The sequence below is a fragment of the Schistocerca cancellata genome, chromosome 5, assembly GCF_023864275.1.
Source record: "Schistocerca cancellata isolate TAMUIC-IGC-003103 chromosome 5, iqSchCanc2.1, whole genome shotgun sequence".
Classification (NCBI taxonomy): domain Eukaryota; kingdom Metazoa; phylum Arthropoda; class Insecta; order Orthoptera; family Acrididae; genus Schistocerca; species Schistocerca cancellata.
Genome location: NC_064630.1, coordinates 429,717,972 through 429,732,599, shown reverse-complemented (window position 1 = coordinate 429,732,599; position 14,628 = coordinate 429,717,972). Strand labels below are relative to the sequence as shown.

The following is a 14,628-nucleotide window of genomic DNA, read 5'->3' as shown; positions in this document are numbered from 1 at the left end:
GTGACCTAATTGTTTGCATTTATTACACGGAAACTTCTGTTTTAATTGTGACTTCGTCATCTTTACTTACTGATTACTTGTTTGCCGTTTTCTTGTTTTAGAAACGACAAAATCTGCACTTCCATTAACGTCTTGTCCACGCAGTTCAATAGTACACAGTTTTTCAATCAATAAATTCAAGCTTTGCTTTTCTGTCGGTATCGTATCCCAGAGATCCTTAAAATTGTCGTACTCTTTTCCCAGTGTAGACAAAATTCGACCATTTAAGATTCTTTCAGATAGCGTATTTTCTTCATGTTTTGCTAATTCATCGTTCAGGTCCACAAATAACTTCTGCAGTTTGGCCACATGTGCACTAATATCTTCCGATTCATCACGTTTAACACGGAAAAATGTTTCAATCAACATATTCAAACGCTGAGTACTGCTACGTTCAAATCGGGCGCGTGTTTTGTCCCAGATTTCTTTAGCATTCTTGCACGTTAAGACGAGTTCTGCAACAGGTTTACTTAGCGCACTTGCTATAAGACTTGCTGCCTTTGCGTCGTCCTTGAGCCATTCCACATACGCTTCTTTTTGTTCACTTGTCGCATCTTGCGGCAACTCTACACGTTCACGTGTACCGTTAATAATATCTTCTAGCCCATATGAACGTAGCACCATAGAAATATGCCATTTCCATTTGGCCCAGTCGTCAGGTCCTTCAAGCTTATCAATGCTGACCTTATAATCGCCGCTAGCAGTCATACATGACATTTGGTCATGGTCAAATTGTTAACTAATAGTCTATCACATCAAAAGAGTAACGCCACAATGTGTGAAATAATTCTTGTCGAATCTAAGGAACACAATAGCTGCCATCCCTATGTGTAATCGATGGACGCACTTTTTCAACTACATACTGTATTTAGTAACTTCTTCGTCCATGAACTTTGACAAAATCAGCGGGAAAGCGTATTTACGTCTGCTGTTGATAAATAGAACTTTACGTTGTAATTGTTTTAAATGGAAAATTGCATTTCTCACTTAAATTATGCCTAAAGAACACACATTAAAAGCGTATGAATTTACTGAAAGTTGTCATTAAAACGGCATCGATGTGTTCTTGGACTTTGAAATATTGATAAGCCATAAGTTTCGGTCAGATCATTAACATGTGTATTATTACCATGAATTTTATGAGTAAATGTGGTAAAAGTTTTAAATTTTTTGAAAGAAATTCAGCACGCTTTCGCCTGTATTGTACAAAGTCATCTGATAAAGATGGACCACCAGTCCAAAAGTTCGAACATCCATTGAGTAGGACATTAAGGATATTAAAAGCAGACTTAAAAACTATAAAAAATTATATTCCCTTTATACATAAACAGCACTACGAAAATAAGTTCTTTAGTGATCACTGTGATATTGTTGTCATCGGTGGTGGCGTCATTGGTTCCTCAATAGCATACTGGCTACAGACTAGGGTGCGGGATGGTGTCAGAGTTATTGTCATTGAGAAAGATCCTTCGGTACTTATCAGAATTGCATTTATAAGATTGGTTACTTTATTATGTTAGTTATAGATAATTAAGAAACGTAATCTGTTCTTGCTGTAGTATGTCAAGGCCTCTACACCACTTTCCTGTGGCGGTATAAGGCAACAGTTCAGCTTGCCTGAGAACATTCAGATGTCAATGTTTGGTGCAGAATTTCTTCGAAACATAAAGAGATATCTTCATGTAGAGGGAGATAACCCACCTGATGTGTGCTTTACACCTTACGGGTACCTTTCCTTAGCAACTGACAGATCTGCCCAACAACTGGAGGAAAACGTACACCTGCAACAGTAAGTTAAGACAATTTCATTTATTTATTTATCCATCCATCCGTGCATCATCTCATGATGGTGCATAATTTCTCATCATAAACAAGGAGAATGATTGCAAAAAATTTGCCTAAACATGGGATATGAAAATGGGTTTTTATGAGATAATAGTGGAGGTGGTTGGTCGTGACCATGCTGAAGGAACCAGCTTGGAATTAACAGTACAAACTAATCTCCGTCCTCACAAAAATAAGATCAGTGTCTCAACAACTGCGCTGCCTCATGTAGTTGATTCCTGTTGTACAGTGTTCCTTTGATTGTACACAGCTCACATCAGAGAATTTATAATATAAAAGATAATTTATCACTGTGTACACTATGGAGATCCACTGGTGACTCTTGGACCATGAACAGCTTACTATGCCCCTTGCACTCCCTCCAGTGTGTTTGGAAAACTTGACTACTGCCATAAACATCTGCTCCACACGTTTTCATGTCCTCTCTTCAGTCCATCCGAAAAACTGAATCAGGGCCCTCCCATGATGAGTGAGATGTTGAGTTTATGAGAATACATTACTATCATGCACTATAGATCTTGACGCATGATTTTCTTCTAAATGTATTACATTTGATCACATATTGTTATGTGACAGAACGTATTAGTTATTTTCTTTCATTATTAATCACTACCTTAACTCATAACGCTAATTTTTAAATCTGTAGTATCCAGTACGTATGAAGTATATTGTAGTTGCCGTATCAGACAAAGGTGTTTTAGTGATCATTTTTATCTCCATGGCAGTTTACTATACACTTACATTTCTTGATAGAAAGTACTGTTTTGAGTTTTTTGTGTATTTTTCCTTGATGTTCAAACTGCCTCTTGTTCCATGATTACTTATAGAACTCTTAGTGAAATACTTACAAGGGAACCTCCCAAGAAGTTGTGTAGAACTATGAAAAAAATAAGCAAAATATACAAACTGAGTAGTCTATGTGCAAGATAGACAACATCAAGGTCTGTGTGAGATCAGGAGCGCCGTGGTCCCATGGTTAGCGTGAGCAGCTGTGGAACGAGAAGTCCTTGGTTCAAGTCCTCCCTTGCCTGAAAAGTTCAATTTCTTTATTTTCGCAGTTACGATCTGTCCATTCGTCCATTGACGTCTCTGTTCGCTGTAATAAGTTTAGTGTCTGTGTTTTGTGACCGCACCGCAAAAACGTGCGATTAGTAGACGAAAGGACATGCCTCTCCAATGGGAACCGAAAACATTTTATCGCAAGGTCATAGGTGAACTGATTCCTCCACAGGAAAACACGTCTGATATATTCTATACGACACTGGTGACGGCATGTGCGTCACATGACAGGAATATGTTGTCGACCCACCTAACTTGTGCACGTGGCGAATGGGTAAAAAGATTCTTCTACCTTGCCCGATTTAGCTTTTCTTGTGGATGTGATAATCACTCCCAAAAAAGTGATGAAAACATAAGAGTTTGTCTCATAAACTGCAACAAATGAATGCAACAGTTTCACAGTCGCACAGTTTTCCCTGTGCTCTGTCAGAACATATGTTTTTAACGTTTTCAAATTTTTCTGTGTGTAGACTGTCAAATCCTGCATATTTCCAAGCAAATCTGAACATGTCCTGGAATTTTGGAGAGCGAAGTTGATTTGTGTGTGTGTGTGTGTGTGTGTGTGTGTGTGTGTGTGTGTGAGTGTGTGTGTGTGAGAACTTTGATAATTGTCTGAAAATAAAAAATTAAAATTTTCACTCGAGGGAAGACTTGAACCAAGGACCTCTCATTCCACCGTCCCTCACGCTAACCACAGGACCACGGCGCTACTGAGCTGGTACTCTCCTTATTGTTGCCTATGTGGAGCATGGGCTACTAAGTTTGTATATTTTGATATATTTTGCTTATTTTTTTCATAGTCCCAAACAACTTCTTCCTGTTCCCTCGATTGATCTGTGTTTAGTTTTTCAAGGCCTATCCACTGTGCCAACTTATAACTAAATCTGAGGGGGGTGCGATGGGGAGGTTCCCTTGTTAGTAACATTTTTCCCGATACGCGCACAACAAGGTGGTAGGTGACTAATTGGTGCCCCTAAAGATACCCAATGTTTTAAAAATAGTTCTTTACAGTGAACCCCAACTACTACTTCTAGTTGTTGTTCTTACTGCATCTTTCTCTTGGCTGAACACTAAAATTCCAGAAGTTGGCTTACAGAAAAGGTGAGGTCACTGTGTAAACAAGGGGATCATGAAAAACTTCAAATGATGTAGCTATCAGTATGGTAAACAATGCCTACAACATATATTCAGTTGTATTGAATAATGGATTAAAGATTATTACAATGTGTTACTTCTAGAACAACAAAATGGTTATGTAAGAAGAAACAGTATTATAAACGATTTATTGTAGCAAAATAGCCATTATAGTTATACATTAGAATACAGTCATTTGAGAGAGAATTACAAGGATGTATTGAGTGTCTGCATAATTCTTAGTTGTAGATTACATTTAGTGCAGGTATTATAACAGATTATCATTTGAACCATTTATTGCATAGTCTCTAATTGATCTGGTCCTCTTGTTGTGTATTTCTATATGGTATCACTCACAAGACTGTCCACATAGTGTACACTTGCAAAGGTTTGACGGTTCGTGGTATGTTGTATTTGCACAAATTTCATGGTGGAATCTGTGTACTGCGAGTCTTCTAAGTACGTGTCTCATCTCAAAATATGCTGCTGTCCAAGTGTGGTCGATCATGGCCCCGGATCCATAGAATTCCGTTGGTACTTCCTCTCTTTTATTGAGTAGTGATCTTAGTAGGTTCTCCGATGCTGATGTGTTGGGAAGTGAGAACCTTGTCCTTAGATCCTCTATGATGAAAGATTCTCGGGCAGGAAGGTAGACTAATCTTGATCTTGTGGTTTTTGCTACCCCTAATGCTCTTTTGATATAGGCTGCTTTTACTCTTTCCAATCTTTCTAAGTTCTTTTCATTTAGATGTATCCATATGATTTCTATCCCATAAGCCAGTTTCGGTATTTTTTTTATTTGAAGAGTGCCATAGCTGTGTCTAGATTTAGTGTTCTGATGGAACTTATTTCTTTTATTGCTCTGATGGCTTGTGTCGCTTTCTCTGTTGTGTGTTTAGTGAAGCACTTTGCGGATGACTGGAGTGTTATCCCTAGATATTTGTAATCTTTTTTAGTGATAGATATTTGCTTTCCTTGTAGTGCAATTCTTATCGTTTTTGGGATTTGCCCGCCTGAATACCATCATTTCCGTCTTGTCGGTGTTGATTATGAACTTGTGTTTTGTGCACCATTTTTCCACGTCTTCTGTAGTCTCATGTAGTTTCTTTAAGTTTTTTGAGCCTATCACAATGTCGTCCGCATAGGCTTATGCTTCGACATCTTCGTCTTGAGCGATTTCCATAATGTCCTTTGCTGCCAGAATGAACAGGAGCGGGCTTAGTAGGTCTCCTTGGAGTACTCAGTTTGTTTGCCTTGTTGGTTCAGACAGGTCGAGGTTGTCCAAGATCCTTATCTCGTTCCATTCATTTATGGAGTTTATGATCCTCGTCCAGACAAGAAACAGTATTGTGAAAAGGAAAGTTGCATCTCACCATACAGCGGAAATGCTGAGTCGCAGAGAGGCACAATAAAAAGATTGCCACAAATATAGCTTTTGCGCAGTAAGGCCTTTGTTAAAATTAGACGACAAACACACACATACATGCTCACACAAATGCAACTCGCACACATATGACTGCAGACTCAGGCAACTAAGGCCACATTGACTCTGAAAGCTTGCCTAATTATAACCTTCTTTTCTCTGTGTGTCTGGCGTTGCTTGGTGAGAAGATTTTTTTATCTATCCAATTACATGATACTGAATATCAAATAATTTCTGTCTTCGGCTTTGAACTAGCGACCTGCAGCAGGCCAGCCAGCAACACCGACCACTAGTCCACACTGAATGCATCACAGCTTATGGCAAAATCGTATAGCAATACCAAAATACTTGGGTGTCACATTAGCTGGAGCAGTCATTTTCGGGGAGCACTGATGAACACAAAGCATAAAGTAGCTGACAGAAACTGCATTGTGTGCAACCCATGGCGGTAAGGACTATGGCTTTAGGTTTGTGATACTTAGCTGAGTAGTACACTTGTCTTGTGTGGTATAACTCTGGCCATGCCAAATAAGTGATAATACTACTCAGTTGAATCATGTCACATATTCACAGGCTGTTTGAGACCAACAAATACTAAAAAACTGTATTGTCTAGCTGCTATCACTCCCCATAGCATCAGATGAAAAGTGGCATCCAAGAAAGAAGAAACTAAATTATTTACATCTATGACCTGCCCCCGTTTTGGAAACCAAACAGCCAGCTGCCGATTAAAATGAAGGATGAATGTCACGCACACAACAGAAATTCTCGCTGATACACCACTACAAATTCGAGTAGAAATGTGGCAAGAAAAGAAATGTCGATCGCCAATATTGGTGTATATCGAGGGAACACTATCCCTCAAGACACACAGAGAAGTGGGAAGTATCAAGATCTTGGAGATTACATTCCAAAGTTGCAAGAATCAAAAGCACCATGAATAGATAAGGATTATCAGTTGAATGGGTGGTGTGTGATTGCGGACAAAAAGAGACTAGTACCCAGCTTATGGCAGTGAAGCTATGCCACAGCACTTGTGCTGTTGGAGAGCTCATGAAGGCTACCCCAGATGTGCTAGACATGCCCAGTTCATGGTCCAAAATATATTAGCTTATATATTTGTTTACTCACTGTTTTTAATCTTCCAATTTTTCACCTTTCCAATTGTTATCTGTTGTTTGGTGTTATATAAAGTGTTTGATGCTTATGACATGCTTAAATAATAAATCTAGAATTGTATTTTGTATTCATGTGCAAATGCATTAGTTTTTAATAAAATGTAATAATTATTATATTTCAAAGACTTGTTACTGTATAAAGTTCTTATTTATTTCTAGTCAGCTGGGTGTTAAAAATGAATTACTATCACCAACAATGCTGAAGAAAAAATTTCCATGGTTGGACACAACTGGAATTGCACTGGGTTGCCACGGTCTCGAAAATGAAGGGTGGTAAGCTACCTAGGCATTTAAGATGTCTAAACTACATTGTAGTTGCAGTAGGGCGCAAAAGTCTGAGAAATTCTAATTCTGTTATTTTTCCTCTTAATTTACATCTTTTAGTTGGATTGTTGCTAGAAGCTTGCAGCAGTTGTGCCTGGGACCTTAACAGTAAAAGGTGCTAATGTCCGAGTAGTTTCAGTGCTTTAAAACCATAACCATCCACCCATCTTAATAGTAAGATACATTATAGAATAGCTGGATTACTACTTATACTCAAAGGCTATTTTTTACTTCTTTCCATTACTCATAATGAATATCGTTCTCTGTTGATCGTTACAATACAAGTTTCTCATTTAGATTCATAGATATTATACTCAAGATCACGTTATTGTTTTTTCAGGCAAAGTTCAGGGAGGTTTTATATAATAGAGGAGAAAGCGCTGGTAGATAGACACAATAAAAAACACACAAGGGAGAGGGTAAGGAGTCATTCCAATCTCGGGAGTGGAAAGACTTACCTTAGGGGGAAAAAGGACAGGTATACACTCGTACACACATATCCATCCGCACATATACAGACAATGGTCTGTCTATCTACCAGCGCTTTCTCGTTTGGTAAGTCACAGCATATATATATATCTAAAAACAAAGATGATGTAACTTACCAAACGAAAGCGTTGGTATGTTGATAGAGACAATAACAAACACAAACACACACACAAAATTCAAGCTTTCGCAACCCACGGTTGCTTCATCAGGAAAGAGGGAAGGAGAGGGAAAGACGAAAGGATGTGGGTTTTAAGGGAGAGGGTAAGGAGTCATTCTAATCCCCCTAAGGTAAGTCTTTCCGCTCCTGGGATTGGAATGACTCCTTACCCTCTCCCTTAAAACCCACATCCTTTCGTCTTTCCCTCTCCTTCCCTCTTTCCTGATGAAGCAACCGTGGGTTGTGAAAGCTAGAATTTTGTGTGTTTGTGTTTGTTATTGTCTCTATCAACATACCAACACTTTCGTTTGGCAAGTTACATCATCTTTGTTTGTAGATATATTTTTCCCACGTGGAATGTTTCCCTCTCTCTATATATATATATATATATATATATATATATATATATATATATATATATAAAAAAAACAAAGATGATGTGACTTACCAAATGAAAGTGCTGGCAGGTCGACAGACACACAAACGAACACAAACATACACACAAAATTCAAGCTTTCGCAACAAACTGTTGCCTCATCAGGAAAGAGGGAAGGAGAGGGAAAGACGAAAGGATGTGGGTTTTAAGGGAGAGGGTAAGGAGTCATTCCAGTCCCGGGAGCGGAAAGACTTACCTTATGGGGAAAAAGGGACGGGTATACACTCGCACACACACACATATCCATCCACACATATACAGACACAAGCAGACATATTTAAAGACAAAGAGTTTGGGCAGAGATGTCAGTCGAGGCAGAAGTGCAGAGGCAAAGATGTTGTTGAATGACAGGTGAGGTATGAGTGGCGGTAACTTGAAATTAGCGGAGATTGAGGCCTGGTGGATAACGGGAAGAGAGGATATATTGAAGAGCAAGTTCCCATCTCCGGAGTTCGGATAGGTTGGTGTTAGTAGGAAGTATCCAGATAACCTTCCCCATATATATATATAATATTATTATTATATATATATATATATAATAGAAGGAAACATTCCACAAAGGAAGGCAACAGTATATATATATATATATATATATATATATATATATATATATATATAATAGAAGGAAACATTCCACAAAGGAAGGCAACAGTTTGTTGCGAAAGCTTGAAATTTTTTTTTTTTTTTTTTTTTTTTTTTTTTTTTTTTTTGCGTCTGTCGACCTGCCAGCACTTTCATTTGGTAAGTCACATCATATATATATAGTTGACTGGCCTTACTCTTATGATTTAGTGTCATTGAAATAATGTTACTGTCCTCAGTCCAGCCACAGTACCCAGAGACAGTGGTCATGTCTGTGTGAGTTGTGCTTGTGTGAATGTCTGTGTTTTCTACTTCAGAAGAAGGCGTTTTGGCTGAGATCTCAAATATGTAGCAGTTTTTTCATTGTGATGGTCTGTGTCTCAGTATCTCCTTTACATGGAAAGTAGCAATCTGTCCCTTTCATAATATTGGCACTTCATACCTTTATCACAGTGGTGATGTTGATATTTGAGGTGGTTTTTAACAACATTCAGGAAATAATGTGGAGACAGTTGGAATAGAGTTACATTAGATTAGATACTATACACATTGTTCATTCTGAGGACTCATATTGAGGAGATCCTTGATGATGTAAATGGATTAGAAAATAAAAGTACATAATACATGTTTACAAGAGAATTGATGTGCTGATGTTCCTTCTCACATGTTTCGAAGGGTGTGAAATTACCCTAAAATTTTAAAAATATTATCATTTACAAGTTACTAAAATATTTATCACCGTCATCATACATTTTTACGTCAGCTGTTGATAAGGGGTTCCTCTAAACCTTCTCGTGCATTATGGTCAGCAGCTATATCCACCAGAGCTGCTCCAGCATGTTTCCTGATGTCACCTACTACACTTCATAGGCCCTCATGTGACTGTCTTTCTTATCTCATGGACTTCAGTAAAGTACTGCCTTGGTAGATCTCGTATCCATTCATCTGGCTGTATTTCAAGTGTCCCTTCTGCTTCATTGCCATTACAGTCATAATTACATTTTCCATTCAGTGTGCTCCCAATCAGCTTATTTAATTCCCTCTGCCTGTAAATTTACATATACTACAGTGATAAGATGATTCCTAGGTTATCATAGCTTGGAAAAGAAAATAGTTTATGAAATTAACTCACACTAATCCATTAGGCCCATTACACTGAAGTGTGTAAAGTCATATATTATAAGGGGCAATCAAAAGGTTTCCGTTCGACAGCGTTGCTGCATTGTACTTGCAATGTAGCATGTCTCCAGTGTCTTTCTGATGTGCTTGCAGTAAATATGGAAATGTGAACTGGGCAATGTTATTATCTAATGCATCCAACCACATGACCAACATGCTGTTATTCTTTTCTTGGCTGCCAAAGGACAAACACCGGTAGGCATCTGTTGGAGACTGAAGAATGTGTAGAGGGGGGGAGTTGTGACCCCATCATAATAAAAGCTTATCTAGGGGTATGAGTGTTTCGCCGCGTAATCACAGAAGTTCCATACCACTCCTGACATGGCACTGGCTGGACCCAGGGCACTAGAGAGTAAGGCTAATTTCATTAATAGATTTTTAAAAATTATTCTTGATTTGCTATTTACCACAATGTTTTTATCATCTGAAAACAAAATAAACTTAGCATCTGATAATGTTTTTGATGATTAAGATCGTTATCACCACTGCCACTTTTTAACATTAGTGGGCTTTTAAGGCCTACAGCAGGAAAACAAAAGAAATAACCACACTACGAAAGAAAAAAACAGCTCACTGTAAAAAAAAAAATTACAAAAGCACACATTACAAAAACACAATAAAGGAGGAAGTCAGTCACAGCAGAGGAAATACCTACTGCAGACGATAGCCTACCGTTGCCAGTCATTAGCTTCATCTTCCACCACTGTCAGCTCGACTTGTTTAAGGATTGTTAACATTTGATCCTTCCATCATATCCTTGATAGCTTCTTGGGCATTTTCCAGCAGGATGACAATGGAGGACTGGCTATGGGAGAGATCCATCAGCTACAAGGATGTGGACAAACTACTGTAGCCTCTTCTGCACTTATATTTAGCCAATGTGTGGTTTTACAAACTGCTGGTGCAAATCTTCTCTCTTTCATCGTTCTTGGAGCACTGACCAAGCAGTTTGGTCACCCCCCCCCCCCCCCCCCCCTCCCATTTAAACCAACCAATCATCATTCCTGTTTACTTTCCTTGATATTGTAGACAGGTCCATAGATCTTTTAAAGTACCTCTTCTCAAGGGCACAGATTGCTTCTTCAGTTTTTACTGATGTCACCTGGCTTTCACAACCATGTAGAAGTACTGGCTCTGCTAGCGTCGTGCAGCTGTATCTTATTTTTCTGTGACATTAGTCATGACTTGAATAAATTGTTCAGACTAAAGAACATGTAACTAGTATTTTATTATTCGTTGATCCTTTTCTTTTGTAACTTCACTTTTTATTAGTCAATGTGGATCGCAGGCACTTGAATTTTTGAACTCGTTTTCAAAGGTATTTCCGTCAACGACAATGGAAGAAAGGAGAGATTGGTGGTGTGGTAATAAATATGCAAAAGAAAATGTAAGGGCCCTAGATGCAACCAAGTGGGACACCACATAAGTACTTTTCAGTCAGATGTGTGCTGATAGTTTAATACAGAACACTGTTCTGTTGTTAGAGATATAATCTGAACCACTCTGAAGTATTTCTTGTGGTATTGTCATATTCTAATTTATTCAAAAGGATTTTTAACAACTTGCAGAATCTATTGGTAACTTGTAATTGTCTACTAAAGAGCTTTTTCACTATATGTGTAAATAATTTTCTCATTAAATATTTTGAATGATGGTGCTCCACAGCTTGCATAAACTTCATTAATTACATTGTATTTCTGAAGAAACACCTCTTGGCTGTATTTAAATAATTTTACTATTAGACATGTGTTCAGACTTAGCGCCCTCATCTTGTGGTCGTGCGGTAGCGTTCTCGCTTCCCACGCCTGGGTTCCCGGGTTCGATTCCCGGCGGGGTCAGGGATTTTCTCTGCCTCGTGATGGCTGGGTGTTGTGTGCTGTCCTTAGGTTAGTTAGGTTTAAGGAGTTCTAAGTTCTAGGGGACTTATGACCACAGCAGTTGAGTCCCATAGTGCTCAGAGCCAGCCATTTCAGACTTAGCACATCATCAGGAGGTTTGGGAGAATAAAAATACAAGTATGCAGTGACATAATTATTCAGTTACAAAACCCTTTGTCAACTAAATTAATTTAAAACATGATAAAAACAGTCAGAAGAAATAAGGGACTTAATTACGTCCGCAGGAAAGAACTGAGGAGGATAGTACTGAAAAGACTGCAGAAAGAATTAGATGCAGAAAACATGGAGTCATCCCCAGACTGGAAGTAAAAACGAGGTGTGTCCAGAAAGTAAGTACCATTTCATTCTATCGCCACCACAGCAGTAGTGTTGCTGTTCCGCTCATCTCTCTGGCTCATTGTCTTCCCACTGAAGCCTTTACAGCTGGATTTTGTTGTGTTTACATTTGTTACTGATCAGTCAAAATGTTTAATAACTTGAATACGACTTATTAATGTTACACAATAATATTTATTAGTTTGTTATGAACCAGCTTTTGGTTTCTTAGGCCATTGTCAGATAACTTAATCCTTAATAAATAGTCCACACAACTTTGGGGAGAATTCGTAACTTCAAAGAATGCTGTACAAAGGCATGCAACATTTTATGACTCTGTTGATACGAAACACAAGCGTGACATAATACCTAAGGAGACACTGAACAAATAATATTATATCACAGTATAACAGCTCTCCTTGTCCGCAGCTTGTGGTCTTGCGGTAGCATTCTCAGTCCCTGCCCACGGGGTCCCGGGTTCGATTCCCGGTGGGGTCAAGGATTTTCTCTGCCTCTAGATGACTGGGTGTTGTGTGTCTTCCATCATCATTTCATCCTCATTCACTCGCAAGTCGCTGTAGTCGCGTTAAAGAGCTTGTGGAGCGATGGCCGAACCGCCCCACGAGGGGTCTCCCGGCCACCAATGCCATACGCTCATTATTATTCATTACAGCTCTCCTTTATCCACCTCAAGACAGCACCAAACCACACTGATAGCAATAGTGCCCCCATTCTATGTGTGGGTAGGACTTCACAGGTTCTTGTCAGGAAACTAAAATCCAGGAAATATACTCCAGCTTTTTGCACTAGGAATATTGTTGCCTGCCTTCTGTTCAGCAGTAAAGATAAGATTCCACCTTTAGAACAGAGTGGAATTTACGGAATTTCCTGCAATCTGTGTGGCAAATGGTGTGCAGTTCAATCATGTAGGGCTATAACCACTAGACTGGCTGAGCATGAAAGGAGTTGGAGACTGAGAAAGAAAGATTCCACCTTCTCTGAGTGTGCTCTTAATGAATGTCATTCATATGATGTGAAATGTGATATTCTCCATGAAGGAAATAAAGGGAGAAAACTAATATTACCTGAAATTGTGGCCATTAATAAACACCAATCAGAGAGTCCTTACTTTGTCGTTAATGACCAAACACAGTCCCACCACTCACTGTTGTTAAAGTAGCAGCCAGTTATTATTCCTCTTGCCACTAGCTAATAAGCGTGTTAAAACTGTTCCACATTCACATTCCATAGACGTCTTTCTTCCCCCTCCCTTTATTCGGTCTGTTCGCCACATTCACCAGTTTGTACGTATGGCATAGTAGCCTGTGCCATTACTCACTTGTAGAACATTTCTGTTTTATACACTCACATAGGTTTAATATTGGAATGTACTGTAATAAAAGATTTATTTGTTCAATGTCACTTTAAGTATTACAACATGCCTGTGTTTTGTATCGATATAGTCGTAAAATGTCACACGATATTAATGTGGAACATAAATACGTTGTATTCAAGTAATTAATATCTCTATGTTCCTCCAAGAACCGACGGAATATTCTGTAAATATTATCAAAATGTTTAAGACTGCGAAGTGCATTCTGTAATACGGTTTTTGAATGCAAAGAGTGTGTAGCCAGCTGAAATTCATTGTCAACTTTTTGATGTTTATAATGAAAATATAATGAGTTATGGAATGGTGAGAAGATGGGTGAGACAATTCAATGATGGACAAACCAGCGTAGGTGACGAAACATGGAGTGGATGGTTTCTTTTTGTCAATGATAGTTTGGTTGAGAAAATGAATGAGAAAACTCACGAAAACAGGCAGTTCATAATAAGAATCCTTTGTGATGAATTTCTACAAATTTTAAAGACTGTTTGGATGAGACTGTCACAAAGCACTTAAATTTTCACAAATTATGTCCCTGTTGTGTTTCAAAAATGCTTACGGTTCTCAACAAAATGAAGGAACATGGCAGTGCTACAGTGATGAGGGAGATGAATTCTTAAACAGAATTGTAACTGGTGATGAACTTTTGTCATGCCACTCCAGAATTAAAACAACAGTCGGTGGAGTGTAGGCATTCACAGTCCCCCAAGAACAATGTTGTCAGCAGAGAAAATTGTGCACTTTGTTCTGGGATTGATAGGGCATTCTTTCCCAGAGGGGAAACCGTCGATCCAGTACAATATTGTAAAACACCAAGGAAACTTTGGCATGTAATTCAAAAGAAAAGGTGTGGAATGCTCCGTCAAGGCACTGTGTTGCTTTATGACAACACACACCCCCATTTTACTAGTGTCACTCAAATCCTTATTCAGCAATTCAGTTAGGAGCAGTTACATTACCCACCAAACATCCCTGGTCTTGCACCCTCTGACTACCACTTGCTCTTGAACTTGAAGCATGGGTTTGGGTGAAGGCACTTTGGCAGCGATGGTGATGCAAAAAACAGTGTTCAATGGTGGCCGACTTCACTGGCACTATCTTTCTATGAAGAGTCCATAGAAAAGTTGGTTTCTTGCTATGAAAAATGTCTGAACAATGGTGGCAAATAGTGTAGAAAAAT

At 38.7% G+C, this 14,628-nt stretch overlaps 1 protein-coding gene across 1 annotated transcript in view; it reads left to right on the top strand.

The window, feature by feature from the left end:
* The first annotated feature begins 918 nt into the window (after positions 1–918).
* Positions 919–14,628, top strand: part of LOC126189009 (FAD-dependent oxidoreductase domain-containing protein 1-like) — an 82,719-nt gene continuing 69,009 nt past the window's right edge. Inside the window, exons 1-3 of the mRNA XM_049930820.1 lie at positions 919–1,511; positions 1,599–1,828; positions 6,838–6,951. Coding sequence (XP_049786777.1) covers positions 1,155–1,511; positions 1,599–1,828; positions 6,838–6,951 — 701 coding nt within the window. The 5' untranslated portion in view covers positions 919–1,154. The remainder of the gene's footprint in view (positions 1,512–1,598; positions 1,829–6,837; positions 6,952–14,628) is intronic.